The sequence below is a fragment of the Hyperolius riggenbachi genome, chromosome 2, assembly GCF_040937935.1.
Source record: "Hyperolius riggenbachi isolate aHypRig1 chromosome 2, aHypRig1.pri, whole genome shotgun sequence".
NCBI classification, from domain to species: domain Eukaryota; kingdom Metazoa; phylum Chordata; class Amphibia; order Anura; family Hyperoliidae; genus Hyperolius; species Hyperolius riggenbachi.
The window spans coordinates 439,800,126-439,819,289 of record NC_090647.1 but is presented as its reverse complement, the minus strand read 5'-3'; the positions used below and the strand labels follow the sequence as shown (position 1 = coordinate 439,819,289).

The 19,164-nt window shown below is 42.4% G+C and overlaps 1 protein-coding gene across 2 annotated transcripts in view; it reads left to right on the top strand.

The window, feature by feature from the left end:
* The window catches only part of LOC137546930 (mitogen-activated protein kinase kinase kinase 15-like), a 246,622-nt gene that overhangs the window by 95,457 nt on the left and 132,001 nt on the right, over nt 1–19,164 (top strand). For both annotated transcript variants that reach the window (XM_068269985.1, XM_068269986.1), the window contains 3 exons: nt 2,681–2,874; nt 6,452–6,620; nt 12,348–12,454. In XM_068269985.1, coding sequence (XP_068126086.1) covers nt 2,681–2,874; nt 6,452–6,620; nt 12,348–12,454 — 470 coding nt within the window. The remainder of the gene's footprint in view (nt 1–2,680; nt 2,875–6,451; nt 6,621–12,347; nt 12,455–19,164) is intronic.

Here is a 19,164-nt window from a genome sequence, read left to right as displayed (position 1 = left end):
ATGCCAAAATAGTTGTTTAGGCATAATACCGTGTAATGTTTATATAGTTGCATTCTCAAAGCAATACCTTTTCTGGGTGTGACATATTCTCTATAGAGATGGAAGGGACATTTTGCATTCAGTGCTGTGCCTTGATACAATGCCAATTGCTTTTTTTTTTACCAGGATACATAGGGATGTAGAAATTGTGTATGCACAAAGTACCTGTTATGTATAAGGTATCTAATGCTAGCCTATGGGAGTGGCCAGACATGTAAGCATATTGGTATAGGTTTGCCTGTGGTTTGATTGTCATCTAGTTATGTTGACTCAGGCCCGGTTCACATTAGCGTTCCCTGTCCGGATCGGATTCGGACCGTATACTGTACAAACGGAACGTACGTTCCGCATAGCAATGCAAAGTCTATGCGGACGTTCACATGCGTACGTTCCGTACAGAACGGAGCCGGATCGGATCCGGACTCCGGACACTTTTCCAACATGCGCTATTTTTCGGGTCCGGATCATCCGGCCCACGCACCCGGACCGGAGCCTGACTGCACCATCCGGAAATAGAAACCTATGGGGAACGGAAAGCACAGAACACACAGGATACAAACACCTGACGTTCTACCCCACTTCCTATGCGTATTCTAGCGGCCATTTCGGATGGGGACACATGGGCAGCAATGGAGCAGCAGTGACCTTACGTGCTGGAGCTGTTTGGCAGTATGTCGGAGGTGGAGGTGAGGCCTAAACAGCGGAGGACCTGATTCTACAGGTGCGCCAGGTGCACCTTCTGCTGACCCCAACAATTTTTTATTTTATTTCGCTGTTTTTACCACACGGATCCGGATGGCAGCCTGATGCATGCCTGATGCAAACGGACCGGATCCGAATCGGATCCGGATAGGAACCATATGGTTCCGATCCGGATCAGGTCCTGATCCGATCCGGTCCGTTTGGATGCCAAAACGCAAGTGTGAACTTAAAGGACTACTGTAGGGTGGTCGGGGGAAAATGAGTTGAACTTACCCAGGGCTTCTAATGGTCCCCCACAGACAGCCTGTGCAGCCACTTACTGATGCTCCGGGCCCCACCTCCAGTTCACTTCTGGAATTTCCGACTTTAAAGTTGGAAAACCATTGTGCCTGCATGGCCGTGTCCTCGCTCCGACGATGTCACCAGGAGTGTACTGTGCAGGCACAGACCATACTGGGCCAACGCAATACACTCCTGGTGACGTCAGCGGGAGGGAGGGTGCGGCTGCGCAGGCTCAGTGGTTTTCCGACTTTAAAGTCGGAAATTCCAGAAGTGAACCGGAGGCGGGGCCCCGAGCATCGGTGAGTGGCTGCGTGGGCACAGGATGTCTGTGGGGAACTATTAAAAGGCCCGGGTAAGTTCAACTCATTTCCCCCGACCCCCCTACAGTAGTCCTTTATTGGACTACTGTACTGCGCAGTACGCTCCTGGTGATTTCAGCGGAAGCGAGGACATGGCCATGCAGGCGCAGTGGTTGTCAGACTTTAAAGTCAGAAATTCCAGAAGTAAACCGGAGGCAGGGACAGGAACATCGGTGAGTGGCTGTGCAGGCACAAGAACCATTAGAAGCCCCAGGTAAGTTCAACTCTTTTTCCCCCTAGCCCCCTACAGCAGTCCTTTAAGTCGCAGGAGGTTGGTGGAGGAAGTATAGAAACCTTCAACTGGCAGTCTCTCTTGGGGTTAGGTTGATGGGGTACAGTGATCAGAGTGGACTTTTAAATATTTGTACTCAGTCCCTCAAGGATATTCCTATGCAGTTTATAAGTATTGGTAATCCACTTACCTCACCCAGCAGTTTAGCTACTTTACATTATTATGAAGTTGGCAACTGGTTGGCAACTGATGAAGTGTACTGACCTAAAAACTATAAACCTGCATTGTATGTTAATGACAAATGGAGTTGATGTACTCCTCTTCGTTTGCGCATGGTTGTTCCAGATTCATATATTGCATAACTAACACTCATGGCCCAGAATAGGAGGGTCAACTGTCTAGATGAAGACAATGCAGTCTACCTACACCAGTGAAATAGGTAGAATGTTGGCTTGTTAAGTGGTTTGGCTGTATTTAGGAAGTACCTCAGAATCTCCTTGACTCATTATAATTTAAGAAGTCACTCTGCAGGAGCGATGCAACTTCTTTCAGAACAGTGGTATAAGAACAGGTGAAATTGCTGTGCGCTCGCTACTTGCGCACTGCAATTTTACTGCAGGTTGGTGAATATGCCCCATGATGTTGTGTTTTGGTTTTGTTGTACTTGAGTATAGTGACTTTTATCAGGATGTGAATGTCTTGTGGTAGAACATAGTAGCACCAGATTTCTGCATCATGTAGTATTCCTTGTATGAACCTAGTAATGGATGAGCAGTGAACATACATTTCCTTGTTTTCGGAAACTTTCTGAAACGTGGCTGGTGGAGCATGGCTGTCTCTGATCAGCTGAGTGACAGATCTCACTGAGTGCCTTCCATGCTCAGTCGCTTTAGGACCCCCAGCTTAGAAAAGATAATTATTTTCCCATTCCCAAGATTTCTACTTTGAATATTCCCACAAACCACAATGGAAAGCCGATGTTCCATCACTGTACAGTATCATGATCAGTTGAGCCATTTTTGTTTATAGCACAATGTTATTTATACTTTATATGTTTTGATTTCAGGCCTCTAGTGGCAACTATTACTTCATTTCGTACATTTTGACACCCTGCGGGGATTACCTTTGCTGTGAGAGTGATGCCCAGCGGAGGGCCTCGGAGTACATGCAGCCAAACTGGGATAACCTCTTAGGACCATTATGTGTTCCCCTCATCGACAGGTTCATCAGCTTGCTGAAAGACATACATGTTACTTCATGGTAAGTATGATGTGATGCATGGTAGTAAAGTAACCATGCAGCTTTATGGAGAGATAGGATGCTGAGTACCATGGAGAACATAGACTACAACCTTTACTAAAACAGTCTATCTAAAGTGTTTCTGCAGTGATACAAAAAAAGTTCATCTCCTTTCCCATCCACTCACCAATACTTTTGTATTTCCTTAATGATTTTTCTTGGAAACTAGTGATGCATCATGACTTCCAGTTGTTTGCCTATAAATTAATAGGCACCCTGCCTGCTACTCTGGTATTACCACTTCACAGGCTCCCACAATTCACTGCTTCCTGGTTGTGGGCAAAGTGCCCAAAATAGTCATTTGTAGCCACATAAGATACTTATCATCATGAGACTCTTCTGAACTGCAGTGCTGGCCACAAATTATTAATCCTGTACTAGCACAGGGAGGTGGTTGGAAAATGTAGGTGATCTGTGCTGATTTGAAAAGCCTGGCTTGTGCCTCCACCTTGACTATCTCATGTGGGTGGTGATGGTATGGGGATTAAACCATATTTTCGTGCAGTAAAATTGTGCAACAGGCTTGGCAATAATGGAACTGCAGGATGTATCCAGCCAGGTAATTTTAATATATTTATAGCCCAAGTATAGACATCCAAAGCGCAAAACATTGTGCAGTGCTGATTAACCCTTAGACTGCCATGGATATCTATAGTTATTTCTGTGTTTCTGCATCCATACGCCACGGATATCTAATGACGTTTCGGTACAAAACTACTTCTGCCTGCAGTGGACATCTATAGGTGTTTTTGTTTCCTCCTACTCCTTTACCACAAATGCAAAAAGGAATTTAGTACAAAGTTTTGGCTCAGTGCCAACTCTACTCCGTTTTTGCAGAATTATGGAAATGGTACTGCAAATTTATACACCTTGAAAATTGACCAAACAAATGCTTTCACTGCAAGATTTGTTTAGTCTATTTATATTTTAGATTATTATAACAATTAGCATAATTCTCTAATCCAGCGCTGCATAATATGTTGGTGCTTTATAAATACAATAAATAAATAAATGAAATAATGATTAGCATAATTCTCAATCATCTGAAATGTATTTGCACCTCAATGACAATCCTACTGACTACAGTAATGTGGACTTTGGTACACGTAGATTTGGGCAAGACATTGAGTAAACACAATTCAAATATAGCTGACACAGGCTTGTAGCTTTTTAAAAAGTAGCTGGAAGACTCATTGTTAAAACAAATTAACCTGCAAATGCATTATAAAATGGAAGGTTAAACTAGAACTTTTGACAAGAAAGTTTTTAAAAGCAAAGCTGAGGCAAATCTCGAGTGAAAAATCCTTATTTGCCTAAGGAGGCTTCCCACCCTGTCCTGAAGACCTCTGCCACTGTCCAGGACCCTTTAGAACAGTGGGGCTGCACTACTCTTCTGGCGAGAGCTTGGCCATGCTGCACTCATGCAAATACAGCAGCTGCTCATGCACAAGCGGCTCCTGCTTGCTGCACAGGCGTGGCCATAATCACACAGGCACAGTACAGCTGTGCTCACGTCTGAAGAGGAGTGTGGCCTCAATGTTCATTCCCGGAAGCCCTTGTCGGAATTCCTTCGTGGAGTGGGAAACCACAATAGGACCCAGAGGCTTCTTTCTTCATAGGTAAGTGTAAGGCTTGACAGGCTATGTCCTCACTCAGTCCCTATGCCCCAATCTATTACCGCAGCTTTGAGCCCGGCCCACGTCTTCACCTATAGACAAGCCCCCGCGTGAACAGGACACATTATTTGTCTCCTGACTACGGTTACCCCCAGGTCTTAACGTGCAAGGCATACAGACTGATATAAAGAGGAATAGCCTGTTAGAGCCCTAATGAGGCTAGTAACACAGTTTAACAGTTCAGCAGTATCACACAGGGTTATTACCTGGATTCAGAGTAATGAAGCAATCAGCGTTGTGTCTGTACTAGCAGACATATCGATTGCAGATTATCCAGTAACAAGAGAGGGATCAAGAAATCCACAGGCAGAGTTCAGGTAATGAGTAAACCAGATATGATGCAGTTCAGACAAGACTTCATACAAAGTTATTCAACGGGTGATGATTATTGATCTGAGTTATGAAATAGTTCAAGCAGATTTGCATGCAGTATTATGCAACCGGTAATAGATGATGCAAGTTATGACACAGTTCCTTTTAGTCTGCATGCAAAGTTATTCAACAGGTAACAGATGCTCCAGATGATATGTGACAAAATTTATGCACACTGTTTAGTTGGCTGATAAGGAATGTACTCTTATACTTATCGTCCAGTTCAAGTAGCATGCAAGGGGTATCTGGTAACAGTCCAAGGTCAGTCCGGGCGGCAAGCAAGGGGTGTCTGGTAACTAGCAGAGGTTGGTCCAGGCGGCAAGCAAGGGAATAACAGGCAAGGTCGGTTCAGGCAGCAGACAAGGATTTCCAGGAATCAAGCAGAGGTTAATCACAACAGACAAGAATAGTCAAATACAAGCCAAGGTCAATATCCAGAGTGTCAATAGCAATTGAGTGAGCACCCAGCAACTAGCCAAAGCTATGCTTATCACGGGCGATAACCGGGAGCACTCTGCGGGTTTAAATACAATACATCATCCAATCAGTGGCCGGCCACACTCCGCACATCCAATCACACAGCAAAGCCCTGCCTAGTTGTCAACTGTAAAATCAGCTGACACCGCTCGGTCAGCTGACCAGAGTCAGCTTACTATTGTTTACCTTTGCGGAGGGCGTACTGGGAACGCGCCCTCCGCCTATCAGAATGTGTGGTCTGTGAGCCCCCGGCAGCGTCATCAGCGGGGAACAAGCGCAGAGACCCGGAAGCAGCGGATTCCGATCAGGTCTCGGCAGAATCAACATTGACAACAGATATATTCTTTATAGTAAGTATGTGTTTTTGTACCCAAGGTATACTTAAAAGCACATTATTTTTGTTTCCATTGCCTAAAGAGGAACGCTCGCGAAAATCTTAAAATTTAAAACACATACAAATAAGAAGTACATTTCTCCTAGAGTAAAATGAGCCATAAATTACTTTTCACCTATGTTGCTGTCACTTACAGTAAGTAGTAGAAATCTGACATTACCAACAGATTTTGGACTAGCCCATCGTCTTATAGGGGAGTTCTCAGGGTTTTCTTTATTTTTAAAAGCACTTAGTGAATTGCAGTTGCCCGTCCAACTGCCAAAATAGTGTGCAGCGATCAGGGAGGCTGGCCAGCATCTTTGTATTAATCATTTTCAGGGAATGTCTTTATAAAGAATAAAGGCCATGCTGAGAATCCCCTATAGAGAGATGGACTAGCCCAAAATCTGTCGGTAATGTCAGATTTGTACTACCTACTGTAAGTGACAGCAATATAGGAGAAAAGTAATGTATGGCTCATTTTACTCTTGGAGAAATGTACTTCTTATTTGTATGTGTTTTAAATTTTAAGATTTTCACGATGGTTCCTCTTTAAGTTATCTCAACTGAATGTTTGTTATGATATAAGAGTGTATAAGCACTAGCGTGTTTTAATAATAACAAATGTTGTCTCTTTCAGTGCTTACTACAAAGAGACTTTGTTGAATGACATAAGGAAAGCCAGAGAAAAATACCAAGGAGATGAACTTGCCAAGGAGCTGGCCCGAATTAAATTACGAATGGATAACACAGAAGTACTGACCTCGGATATTGTAATCAACCTTCTCCTTTCTTACCGTGACATCCAAGTAAGAGAACAGCAAGAGATATATTGTGCAATATATCATAATAGTGCACTACATGGAGTCTGTTAAGTAACCGATATTATTAGTAAAGTACTGTGTATCCTGGGAGAATATACAGTGGGATGCGAAAGTTTGGGCAACCTTGTTATTCGTCATGATTTTCCTGTACAAATCGGTGGTTGTTACGATAAAAATGTCAGTTAAATATATCATATAGGAGACACACACAGTAATATTTGAGAAGTGAAATTAAGTTTATTGGATTTACAGAAAGTGTGCAATAATTGTTTAAACAAAATTAGGCAGGTGCATAAAATTGGGCACCACAAAATAAGAAATGAAATCAATATCTAGATCCTCCTTTTGCAGAAATTACAGCCTCTAAACGCTTCCTGTAGGTTCCAATGAGAGTCTGGATTCAGGTATTTTGGACCAATCCTGTTTTCAAAACATCTCTAGTTCATTCAGGTTTGATGGCTTCCGAGCATGGACAGCTCTCTTTAACTCACACCACAGATGTTCAATTATATTCAGGTCTGGGGACTGAGATGGCCATTTCAGAACATTGAACTTGTTCCTCTTCATGAATGCCTTAGTGGATTTTGAGCAGTGTTTAGGGCCGTTGTCTTGTTGAAAGATCCAGCCCTGGCACAGCTTCAGCTTTGTCACCGATTCCTGGACATTGGTCTCCAGAATCTGCTGATACTGAGTGGAATCCATGCGTCTCTCAACTTTGACAAGATTCCCAGTCCCTGCACTGGCCACAAAGCCCCACAACATGGTGGAACCACCACCAAATTTTACTGTAGGTAGCAGGTGTTTTTCTTGGAATGCTGTGTTCTTTTTCCTCCATGTATAACGCCCCTTGTTATGCCCAAACAACTCAATTTTAGTTTCATCAGTCCACAGCACCTTATTTCAAAATGAAGCTGGCTTTTCCAAATGTGCTTTAGCATTTCTGTTTGTGCTGTGGGCGGAGTAAAGGCTTCCTCTGCATCTCTCGCTCATACAGCATCTCCTTGTGTAAAGTGCGCCGAATGGTTGAACAATGCACAGTGACTCCATCTGCAGCTAGATGATGTTGTAGGTCTTTGGTGCTGGTCTGTAGGTTGACTCTGACTTTTCTCATAATTTTTCGCTTCTCTCTATCTGAGATTTTTCTTGGTCTGACACTTCGAGCCTTAACTTGAACAGAATCTGTGGTCTTCCATTTCCTCATTATGTTCCTAACTGTGGAAACAGACAGCTGAAATCTCTGAGACAGCTTTCTGTATCCTTCCCCTAAACCATGATGGTGAACAATCTTTGTCTTCAGGTCATTTGAGAGTTGTTTTGCGACCACTATGTTGCTACTCTTCAGAGAAAATTAAAAGAGGAGGGAAACTTACAAATGACCCCCTTAAATACTCTTTCTCAGAATTGGATTCACCTGTGTATGTAGGTCAGGGGTCACTAAGATTACCAAGCCAATTTGAGTTCCAATAATTATTTCTAAAGGTTTTGGAATCAATAAAATGACAACAGTGCCTACATTTATGCACCTGCCTAATTTTATTTAAACAATTATTGCACACTTTCTGTAAATCCAATAAACTTAATTTCACTTCTCAAATATTACTGTGTGTGTCTCCTACATGATATATTTAAGTGACATTGTTTATCGTAGCAACCAACGATTTATACAGGAAAATCATGATGATTAACAAGGTTGCCCAAACTTTTGCATCCCACTGTATATGCAGGAAATAAATAATGAGCATTGCTTTCACCGCCCGTCCGCCTTTAGTAGTGATAGTACTAGTAAACCTTCCCATCCACAAGTCCCCATTGGACACGAGAACCGCCGCCCACACCCCTCCCTGTGTTATCATAAGCCAGCGCTGACCTGCTGTCACCAAAGAGAGTAAGAATCAGAAAAATGTATTTCCCCAAGTACCTGGAATTGATTTTGGCACTATAGGGTCATTGATTGTACAGTAACATACAGTGGTACACAGTAATAAACAGTATGGTGTACAAGCATACAGCTGTGCCATACAACAGTGGTGCATGAACATACAGTAGCCTCAGCAATAATATGAATCAGATGTCTCCGCAGTTTGACCTTGGAGAAAGGACAAGGAGAGACAGAAAGATATGAAGAGAAAAGTGAATCCCCTTTGTGTTGCAGTAGAACCTGGATGGCTAGGGAACTGAATCAGTGTTCTGGCTAGGCCGCTGACCCCCACAGCAGTGGTGGGATTTTGTTTGTCCCGGCTGGCACAGCGGTGGTGAGGACTGGATCCCCCTTTGTGCAGAAGTCGCATGAGAGACCAGGAGGACCCTAATGTGATACCAGCCTGGGGTGTTGAGATGGAGGCAGGATCCCTTGTAGCAGTGATTAAGGGCTGGGGGGGGGGGGCGCTCTCTGATTAGTGGCACCAACTTCAACTTGCTGAATTGTACAGGGGTGACCAGGAAGTAAAAGCTGTGCACAAGACAGGAGGCACAGCAATGGGAGAGTGAGTGTGGTCAGACAACAGGCTACCTATGGGGGGATGGGGAGGGGGAGGAGTTGACACATGTAGCTATCTTTATTGGGACACACACCTAATACTGGGATCACATCAGGCTACCTATGGGGGGGGGGGGGGCTAATACTGGGGCACATCTAGCTACCTATAATAAGGAAGACAATGGTGTGGGCACATCTTGCTGCCTATACTGGGGGAAGGGTACATCTGGCTCTCTGTCCTGGTTGGGGCGCTGTCTAATACTGGGTGTACATCTGGCTATCTGTCCTGGGGAGGAGGGCCACCTAATCCTGTGATTACATCTCGCTGGGGGGTACATCTTCCTACTTACACTGGGGGAGGGGCGATCTACTTACAGCTAGGTCTACATCTGCTACCTACACTGGGGCAGACATAGTTTGCCGGGAAGGGGGGGGGAATCTGGGGGGGTTGCACTCTTCAGATTCTCCAACTCTCTGCCCTGGTGTCTAATATCAGGTTAATACTGGAAGGGGTAGAGATTAAACATTTTTTAATTATTAATGTACTGGAAATAGGACTTTAATAACTGATCCCCAATTCATGTAATTAGAGTCACATAAACGGTTTCAAATCCTCTTTGTAAAATTAAAATTATAAACTGATCATGTGGTACTCTGTATTAAGAGATTTGTATTGGACATTGTAAAAGGATGAGCGGTGGGTGGCTACAGAATTCACAAGGGAAAATGTTTAATCGGCCTTAATTGCCTTGTAGATCACTAACATATTGGCAAGAGAAAGTAACAAAACCTCAAAGCAGATAACAGTTCATATAATCTAATTTAGAGCAGTAGAAGCTGAATCAAGTTGCTTTTTAATTTAAAGAGAACCTGATATGAGAAGAAGAGCGTTATTGCTTTCTTCACTTTAAAAATACTACGTACTTGATTGTTATGTAGACTCTGCCTTTAATAAAGAAAAAAACAAAGCAAAAAAAAAAAACGAATGAGATAAACAATTGTATCTGTAGTCTTCCTAAATAGAGCATTCCTAGAATCACACAGTTTTATTTTGTGTTTAAAAGCTAAAATGTATGTTTAATCTTTCATTGTCTCAGTTAAACGACACAGTCTTTTGAGGTTTTACAGCACCCACATTGAACTATATACAGAATGGCAATATGCACAGTGAGGTAAAATACAAGATCAGATTTTTTGACATAACAAAATTACATACTTATGGAATTATATATCAAAGCAAACAGGGGGGGAGGCTAGTTCAGGCCATCTGGGGGTTACCCTTCTTTCAAAATGCTTGTGAATCCCCCCCTTCCCCCAATACATTCGAAAAAGTAGCATCGTGAAATTCCCTCCAAAATGAACGTTAAAACAAGTACATTATTGTCAGTTACTTAAAGAGAACCCGTGACTAAGAATTGAACTTCATCCCAATCAGTAGCTGATACCCCCTTTTACATAAGAAATCTATTCCTTTTCACAAATGGATCATCAGGGGGCGCTGTATGACTGATATTGTGGTGAAACCCCTCCCACAAGAAATTCTGAGGAACATGGTACTCCAGGCAGTTTCCTGTCTGTGAACCCTGTTGCATTGAGGGAAATAGCTGTTTACAGCTGTTTCCAACTGCCAAAACAGAAAGCAGCAGCTACATCACCTGTCAGCAGTAAAAATGTTACCATGTGATAAATGTCAGAATATAAATCAGGGATTTAAAAGATTTTACAATGGGAAAACACTGACTAAATTATTTATACATAATTATTGTAAAAATTAAGCACTTTTTTATTACATTATTTTCACTGGAGTTCCTCTGCTTCTGTAGAAAAACACATAGAGTAATACTGATCTTGTGTACATTGGAATCAGGTAGGTGTAGAACCATCGTAGGATTATCATATGGCTCACGTAACAAGTAAAATTAAAGCAAATCTCTTTTAATACATATGTAGAGGGAAGGTACTGCATACCATAGAGCCTCAGTCAGTCCCATTGTTCCTGCGCTGTCCCCCTTCGGCTCTCCCCAGGCAGCCTTCAGAAGTACTTGCGACCCCAAGTAGCTTGGAAGACATTTGAAAGTGGAGTAGAGAAAATTCAGTGCTTGGTTATTCATTAGAGGCACGGGTGAAAGCAAACAAACATCCATAATGCTCATGTGCAAGCCCGGTAGATCCACTGGTATACGTTTATCCAGATCTTTTTCACCTTTGGGCAATCCCACTAGATGTGAAGATAGGTAGCCTGAGCCTGGCAGCTTCTAAAACTATGGCCAGTTGACTCTCTTGAAAACTTTATCATTTAAGAGGGGATCACATACTATATACATAACACTTTATAGTTAGCTTCTATGGTACCTGAACAAATTGAGATTTTAAGAATTTGTTTCCATATATTTTCCAGGACTTCCATAGCAAGCGTGATGCCAAGATCCCTTTCCCATTTTGATCACCTTGTTCACCAATATTAGGATTGGAGAATTTAATCTTGATACATTTTTTGAAATAAGGCCAGGGATCTACGGACCTTTTTATTTATTAATTTCCTACACTCAAAAGTGTTTCTCGACCAAGAGTTTTATGGTTTGTAATTAGTTGTCGTTAGAGTTACGCCACAGTGTGACTCAAGTCCCACCAATGAGAAGGTGTGTGTGTTTATCTCAGCATGTCACAGGTCAGTTCAGATACCCTTAAATGACTGACCCACAGCAAGGATGCCTATCAGATGTTATGCCTTTAGTGGCTTCATGCCTATTCGAAGCATGTAACCCAAACTCTACTGGATCTCCACATCTACCGCTGAGTACCCGCACATTGTACAAAGTTGGAAGGAACAGGAAAAGTTCACTTTCCCTTTGATTTCTTGTGATTCCAGAACCACTTGTTCTTGTGATTCCTGAACTACTGATTTTTTATTTCTGTTATTGCAGACCTCTCTGCTTACGGCTTTGTGGGCATAAAATATCCCCACAGAGCTCAGAAGGTTTGTGGGTGGCTGTCCTGTATCTCCAAAGTAAATAGACAAATACCGGTACTTTCTATCTATTCCTGCTGGATATTTACAATGTACATAGCATTCAATCCCTTATGTCAGTTGAAGGCAGCTCCTCCATCACTCTCTTAATTTCTCTTTTTTGGAGGCTTTGAAGAAATAAATGCGGATTGTAGGTTTTTGTGATCATTACATTACTAGTCATGGTTCCTGTGCAGATGTCGTGAAGATTTGTTTTGTTTCATTTCAGGATTATGATGCCATGGTCAGACTAGTGGAAACTCTGGAAATGCTGCCAACCTGTGATTTGGCAGATCAGCATAATATAAAGTTTCACTACGCCTTTGCTCTCAATCGGTAAGAATCTCATGTTGGTATACTTATCTGTTAGTCAGACTTGAATTTCAGTTCAGTCTGAGAAGCCACACATGACAGCACAACATCAGAATATGTCTCAATATGTTGCATTCATGCTGAATCTAGAGAACATGAGTGTGCATTATTAAAGTAGAACTCTTTTTAACTAATAATGCCCCAGGCATTGCTACACTGATGAAAAAAATGCTATGGCAATGTAACAAAAAAGGTCCTTTTATGCATTGTTTTCAAAAGAGAATCAGGACTACCACCTATGCTGGTTGGCAAATGCAGCAGTATGATGGTGTCACCATGATTGGCATCTTGGACAGAGTTATATGTGGGCAAACCTCACCCTACTCCCACCCACTCAATGCTCATAACTTTTTCAATAACATTTAAATATCAAACAAAGTTGTGAGCAGAGCTGTGCTTCTGTGTTTTCTGGTAGCATCTTTTCAAAGGCACAGAGAGAGCAGAAAGAGAAGCTTCACTCCTCCTTGGTGGACAGCTGTAACCAACACGTTGGCTTATCTGTAGCTCAACCTACTTGTATGTGCATCCCTCTCTTGTCAACTCTAGGCACTGTAATGTTTTTAAATAATGGATACATCTATAGAATGAAAGTTTTCAAATTGAAACCATTACTGTATTTAGGATGGACTGAGATACAGGCAGACTTGAAGTAGCATGTTACTTTATCTAGCAGCAGATAAACACCTGTGTGTCACTTATGTCTGCAGGGACAAGATTCATTTTGATAATTCAGTTGAAAAAGCAATGCTGATGTGCCAGAAGAAAGCAAATTATTAGATTTTAGCTTACAAAGATAATTTCTGTTGGTTGCCATGGGCAAATGTTCTTCATACCTGAAACATTATCATAACCATCAGTAAACAACATTTCAGAACTCCATGAAGCATTAAATCAAAGTATCCACTTTGTTGTATGAATTATTATGTTATTAACTTCTTAAACATTTTCATTTACCTATGATATGCTTAGAATACCGTAGTTGCTGTTACTGTCACTTTCAGTCTTGTATGTGAATATTGTTTCATGGGACTAAACAGGTCTGTCTTTTCTAAAGCCCCATATACAAATTAGATTAAAGTTGGCTGAGGCAGTTGATAATGACCGCCTAAGCCGAATATCCGATGTGTGTACAGCAGACCCCAACCAGACCGCCGCTTGGCCAGCGATAATTATTGATTATGCTTGACAAAAAGGATAGAACTTGTTTTTTGAGAGAATTTGAAAGATGGCGATTTGTTTTGGTATCTGAGTGTAAGCCTAGCCTTAGAGCTCTGCTATACCTGAGATGCATGGTAACTTGTGAGCACATCAGTTCTGATGGATACCCCATTTGCGGTACGGTACTTTAACCACTTCCATACCAGCAGTCTCTGCAGCATTAAGGGCCAGAGACTGCTGGTACGGTAAAACACTGCTTCCCGACGAATTGCCACACATACCCGCCGCTGTCGCCACTCACAACGCTGCCCCATCGCCGCAGGCTTCTCTCTCTGCTGTCTCTATAACGGCAGAGTGCTGACAGACGGTCAGGAACTGCTTTCATTGGCTCCTGACTCTGTCTATCAATTGGAGCCAATGTGATTGTGATCATGCAGTCAGGAGCCAATGAAAGCATCTCCTGACCTGCTTACAAGCTCTGCCATCTTATAGACAGCAGAGTGAGCAAATTGCGGCGGCTTCAGAGCATCGAGAACGGCGGGGGCGCGTTGTTCATCAGGACGTTGAATCTACGTCCCGTCAGGGCCGCAGCACCACCTGCTGGATGTAGATTCATACTGCATTGGTCCAGAACCAGTTAATTTGTGTGGTAAGTGAAATGTTTGTAAATAAATGCATCTGATTTGTTAGCAAGCAGTGTAATTGCTTATTACCTGTATCATGTTGTTGGTCACCCCTGTTATCATTGTCTGTAATCTTATGTATTGTCCAGCACTGCGTAATATGTTGGTGCTATATAAATCCAATAAATAATAATAAGTGAATGCATGGCTAGGTTAAGTACCAGCTGTCCAGCTTATAGTGTATGTGGGGAGATGCATATTTTAGTTAAAGTTGTAACAACAACACAACCACTTTGCACGGTAGACTTTTTTAAAAGCATAATTCATTGCCAAGTAGTAATAATTAAACCACAGCGTTCTACTTAGTGAAATAAACATTATGCCTCAAGCCAAGTAATTAATCCTGTTAATAAATAAGGTATGGGAACATTCTGTAGCCACCGCTCTTACGCTAATATTTTCATTGTTTTGCTTGAAAAAAAATGGTAGTAATTATTGGAGATTGAAGCTTTCTCCTGTGCATGCATGGAATAACCATAGCTAAGAATGCACCATGTGGTATCTCCACCATTGTAAAGATCGGTAATTATATGAAGCATGTTGAATTTTTCATAAGTGTAAATTTCAGGATTTCATATATTATTCACAGTGTGTGTTTGCTGGGATCTGGAACCTAAGAGGAGGCTCATGTTCATACAAATGTAAGAGCAGCGTTCACACTTATACATGCAAATCTCGTGCACAATTTTTCATGTTTATCGCATGTACGATTCTGCAATTTTTTGTCCTTTGATTTTTCCTCTGTGATTTTAAGAAGCCGTGGCAACTTAATCTTCAGCACTGCTGCAAAGTCAGTGGCACAGCCACCACCGCTGCCGAAAGTGAGGAGCTGATGCCCAATTAACCTGTTTTATTGACAAAGGTCTCCATTATTACTAGATATTTGTGCATGCCAGTAAACTTGGGGTTTTACTGTTAGACATTTTTGGTAGATTCGATGGTACTTTAGATAAAAACAAATAATCTATTGTGATATTCTGGGGGAAGTTCTGGGTTTTAGCTCATATTGGTAGAGTCCATATGTAAAAGAAGAGACACACACCACTAGTGAGGTGCAGGATTAAAACAACTTGCACTCAAGTGTGGTTAAATCCACGTTTACTCAGCACATCGGGACATTATGCCATTCCAGCACTTGGATGGCATAATGTCCCGATGTGCTGAATAAACGTGTATTTAACCACACTGGAGTGTGCGGATCTTTTTGTATTATTTCTTCATATTGGTTAAGGAGGGTCACAATATACCAGCCAGTGAGTCTTTTTAGGGTAAAAACAAAATCATATCGTTTTATTTGTCTGTCAAACAATGTCCAAACAGCAACAAAAATACACCACACTGGGTATTCAGCAGGGTTGTAGTCACACACAAGATATACAGTCTTCTGCTTTTGTGCTAACCCTATCTCAGGTTCAGGTCACTGCGTGCCACCCCTGTTACCATCTGCAGCCACACTAGCTCGTGAGTGACACCCTGCCACGGCCCTAATGGCAGTCCTGGGCCATTCACCTATCCAGGCTTTTCCTGGACTATCTGGTACTGGAGTCCAACTCCCTACAGCACTTCAGCATCAGCAGCTTCCCTGCTGCAACAGGCCTAACTGCCTCTCTTCTGCACTGCCTTTCAGGAGCCTTCTTGCTCCACACACAGCCCACTGCATACTGAGAGATGCAGCCTCTTATGTAAATAACTAGAAAACCTAAGCCTGTTTAAAAACGGGCTCTAGGTCTATGTTTCTCGCCACACGCGCACCCGCCGTAACGCGCATCCGCCACACACCCAGCCGCCCGCTCACACGCCACTCGCTCGGCTCGCTGGCCCCATCCCTGTCCTCCTGTCTCTGTGAGGCTGGGTCCGTGCTGCGCACATGCGCAGTAGCAAAAAGCACGGACTAGCTACACAGAGACAGCACACGCAAGGGCACAGGGGTTTTATTATAGAGGATGCAGGTGAGCCAGTTAACCCTCTTTCTGCCAGACTCAGGCCTGCATTTGGAGGAGTGGTGTGTAAGACTCACCCTTCTCCCAATACTCGCCAGTCCTGGATCCCAAACGAATCTGCACGTTAGTGTTGCTGCTAATGTGCATCCTTTTCATCCAAAGCCACACCCAAAACAAGCAGATACCTGCTCTGATCATCACACTATTTAAAACCTTTGACAAATCCCATTGATATTTCATTGAATATATCAATTGAACATTGATTAGACATATCTATTCTTTATCATATTGTAGTGTATTGAGCAGACCAAAGCTAACAATGGTTGTGTTGGTAGTGGAAATTTGATCAGATTTCTGCTGAAATGCAAATGAGAAGAGGGTCCCGGCCAGTGGCAGTGGGGTCAAGGTGGACACGGAAAGACTCTACATGGTTATTGAACGTGATTTTGCATTTAATTTTTTTGGCAATTGTGTTTTTTGCGATTCTCATTCTAGTGAAATTCTAGTGAAATAGAATCTCAACACAATTGCCGAGAAAGTGCTGCATGCAGCATATTTGCGATTGAAGATAATCACAAATGCACCGCATTTGCTGCAATGAGAGTATTCCTATAGGATTACTTTGCTGATCGCTGGCCATCAGCAGAGCATGAATCGCTGGCAAAAAGCGCCCCAGTGTGAATGGGGCCTAAGTCCTACTGACTAGAGTCGATCAATGAGATGCAAGCAATTTCTCCTTGCATTCAAATTTCATTTATAAGGATGATCAATGAGATGCAAACGATGTGCATGTAAATGTCATGTATAGTACACACAGCTTGAAATTGAGCCAGAAAAAAACATCCTGGCAATTTTTATTGCTCGATGTTCAAGCTGCATAATTTTTACATGCAATTTGAATGCAAGGAGACATTATTTGCATCTCATTGGTCATCCCTACTATCAACATCACTGGCACTGGCTACCCCTTTGTTATAACTGAGTGCTGACTCAGTGTGTGAGTGTATGTGTGCGTGTGTGTGTGTGTGTGCGTCCGTGTGTGTGTGTGTGTTAGTCATACTTCATAATTGTGTATGAATACTGTGTAAAAATGTTGTATAAAATGCCATTTTGTTTTTATGTGACTTAAAATTATGTTTTCAAATTACGTTTTCATGGTTGTTTATATTAAAAATTACCATATATTTTTTATGTCAAAACGTAAGCTGGCCACTATCCATACAAACTTGGTTGTACAATCTTGTCAACTTTTACCACAGCTATGTAGTATGAGGTACCACCTAAATTATCTGTTCAAGGCATATGAATTCAGTTTACTTTGCAACTACATGGATTTGGTATAATATGATAAGACTGCACAGACAGGATTGTTGTCAGGATCTCTCCTGTAGCATGTTCTGTCGCTTGCAGTGGAGCTGCAACTGGGCAGTTCTGACTTGTCTGCTTGCATTCGGTTGCGCATTCGCAGTGAGTCTTATTGTAATTTGCGGTCACTCTGCAGTTCAGAGCAGTTCAGGATGCTGTCAGGATTCCTTCTATGGTTTGCTGCAGTTGAACTGCAGCCAGATAGCCCTGGATTTCCTACATGCATGTTGTTGCATAGTACTGCATGCATTTGTTATGATAATCTTTCAGCTGGCAAATGGTAATCAAGCCAGCTCAGGATTGAGTGATTACCATTCAGCTGTGTGGAAATTTGCATACCTGCATCCATTGGCTGATGCAGACATAAAAGTCTGCCTTCCATTTCAGACTCTGCCCGACATAGCGGTCAGTACGCTGATCTGCTGGGCACTTTGTCACTCTGTATAGATCTGTTATTGTAGTTCAATGCCACCTTATTACTTGTGCTTTAGCTAGTTTCTTGATAAATACATATGCAGACTTGCCAATATATATTTATCCGTTAGTTGAGCCGTTTGTTATTTTTCTGTATTATTGTGTATTGCCTTGTTTCCATGCCTGATGGACGTTCACTGCATCCGCGGTGGGTCAGTGAAGTCCACTATCCTGATGGCTTGGATTCTGCCATCACCACGTTGGTGACAGGTAGTATTCCCGCTACTCTAGTTTCTGGGAATGTAACTATAGGCTGCGGTTGCTATTAGTTACGTTCTTTCCTGTAGTTTTGCCTGTGTGGATGCTTGCTGGTGACTGGTTGTTAACCTGCTTGCTCTGCTTCTGTGGACGTGACTGTGAGCTGCGGTTGCTACTAGTTATGCTCCAATCTATAGTCCTGTCTTGTACCTGTCTGAATGCTTGCTATCGCTAAGGCAGCGCAACATCGCACTGCGCTGCCATTGTGTCTTATTTGTAGCGATGTCTGAATCCCAGAGCTGCAGTTGCTCTGGGCAACCTGTGTAGCCTCTTCCATTATTCAGCTACTAGCCTTGTTGCTCTGGGTGGTTAGAAAGTATAACCCCCAGGCATCACAATTGTTAAGTCAATGGGAATCTTATCTATAATGAATTGGCTGCAACAAGCTGAAAAACAATCTGAGCCCTTTATAATCACCACCTAAGTATGCTGACCGCACTGCATCTCCAGTTCAAAGCCAGGGCACTATCTGCATGTTCTCCCCTTGTCTGCAGGGGGTTTCCTCTGTGCATTCCAGTCCCCCCCCCCCCAAAAAAAAAAAAAACATACAGATAACTTAATTTGCTTCCCCAACAAATGGCCCTAGTCTACAATGGACATATGACTGTGGGATTAGATTGTGAGCTCCTCTGATGGACAGTCAGTGACAAGACCATATATACTCTAGTAGGCCTGGTAGACTGACAGTGACAAATATCATTAGCTAGCTCTCAAAAATATTTACCAATACATGATACATTGCATATTTTTACATTTTAACCTTTGCTCTTAATTTGCTGAGATGCATTTTGACAGT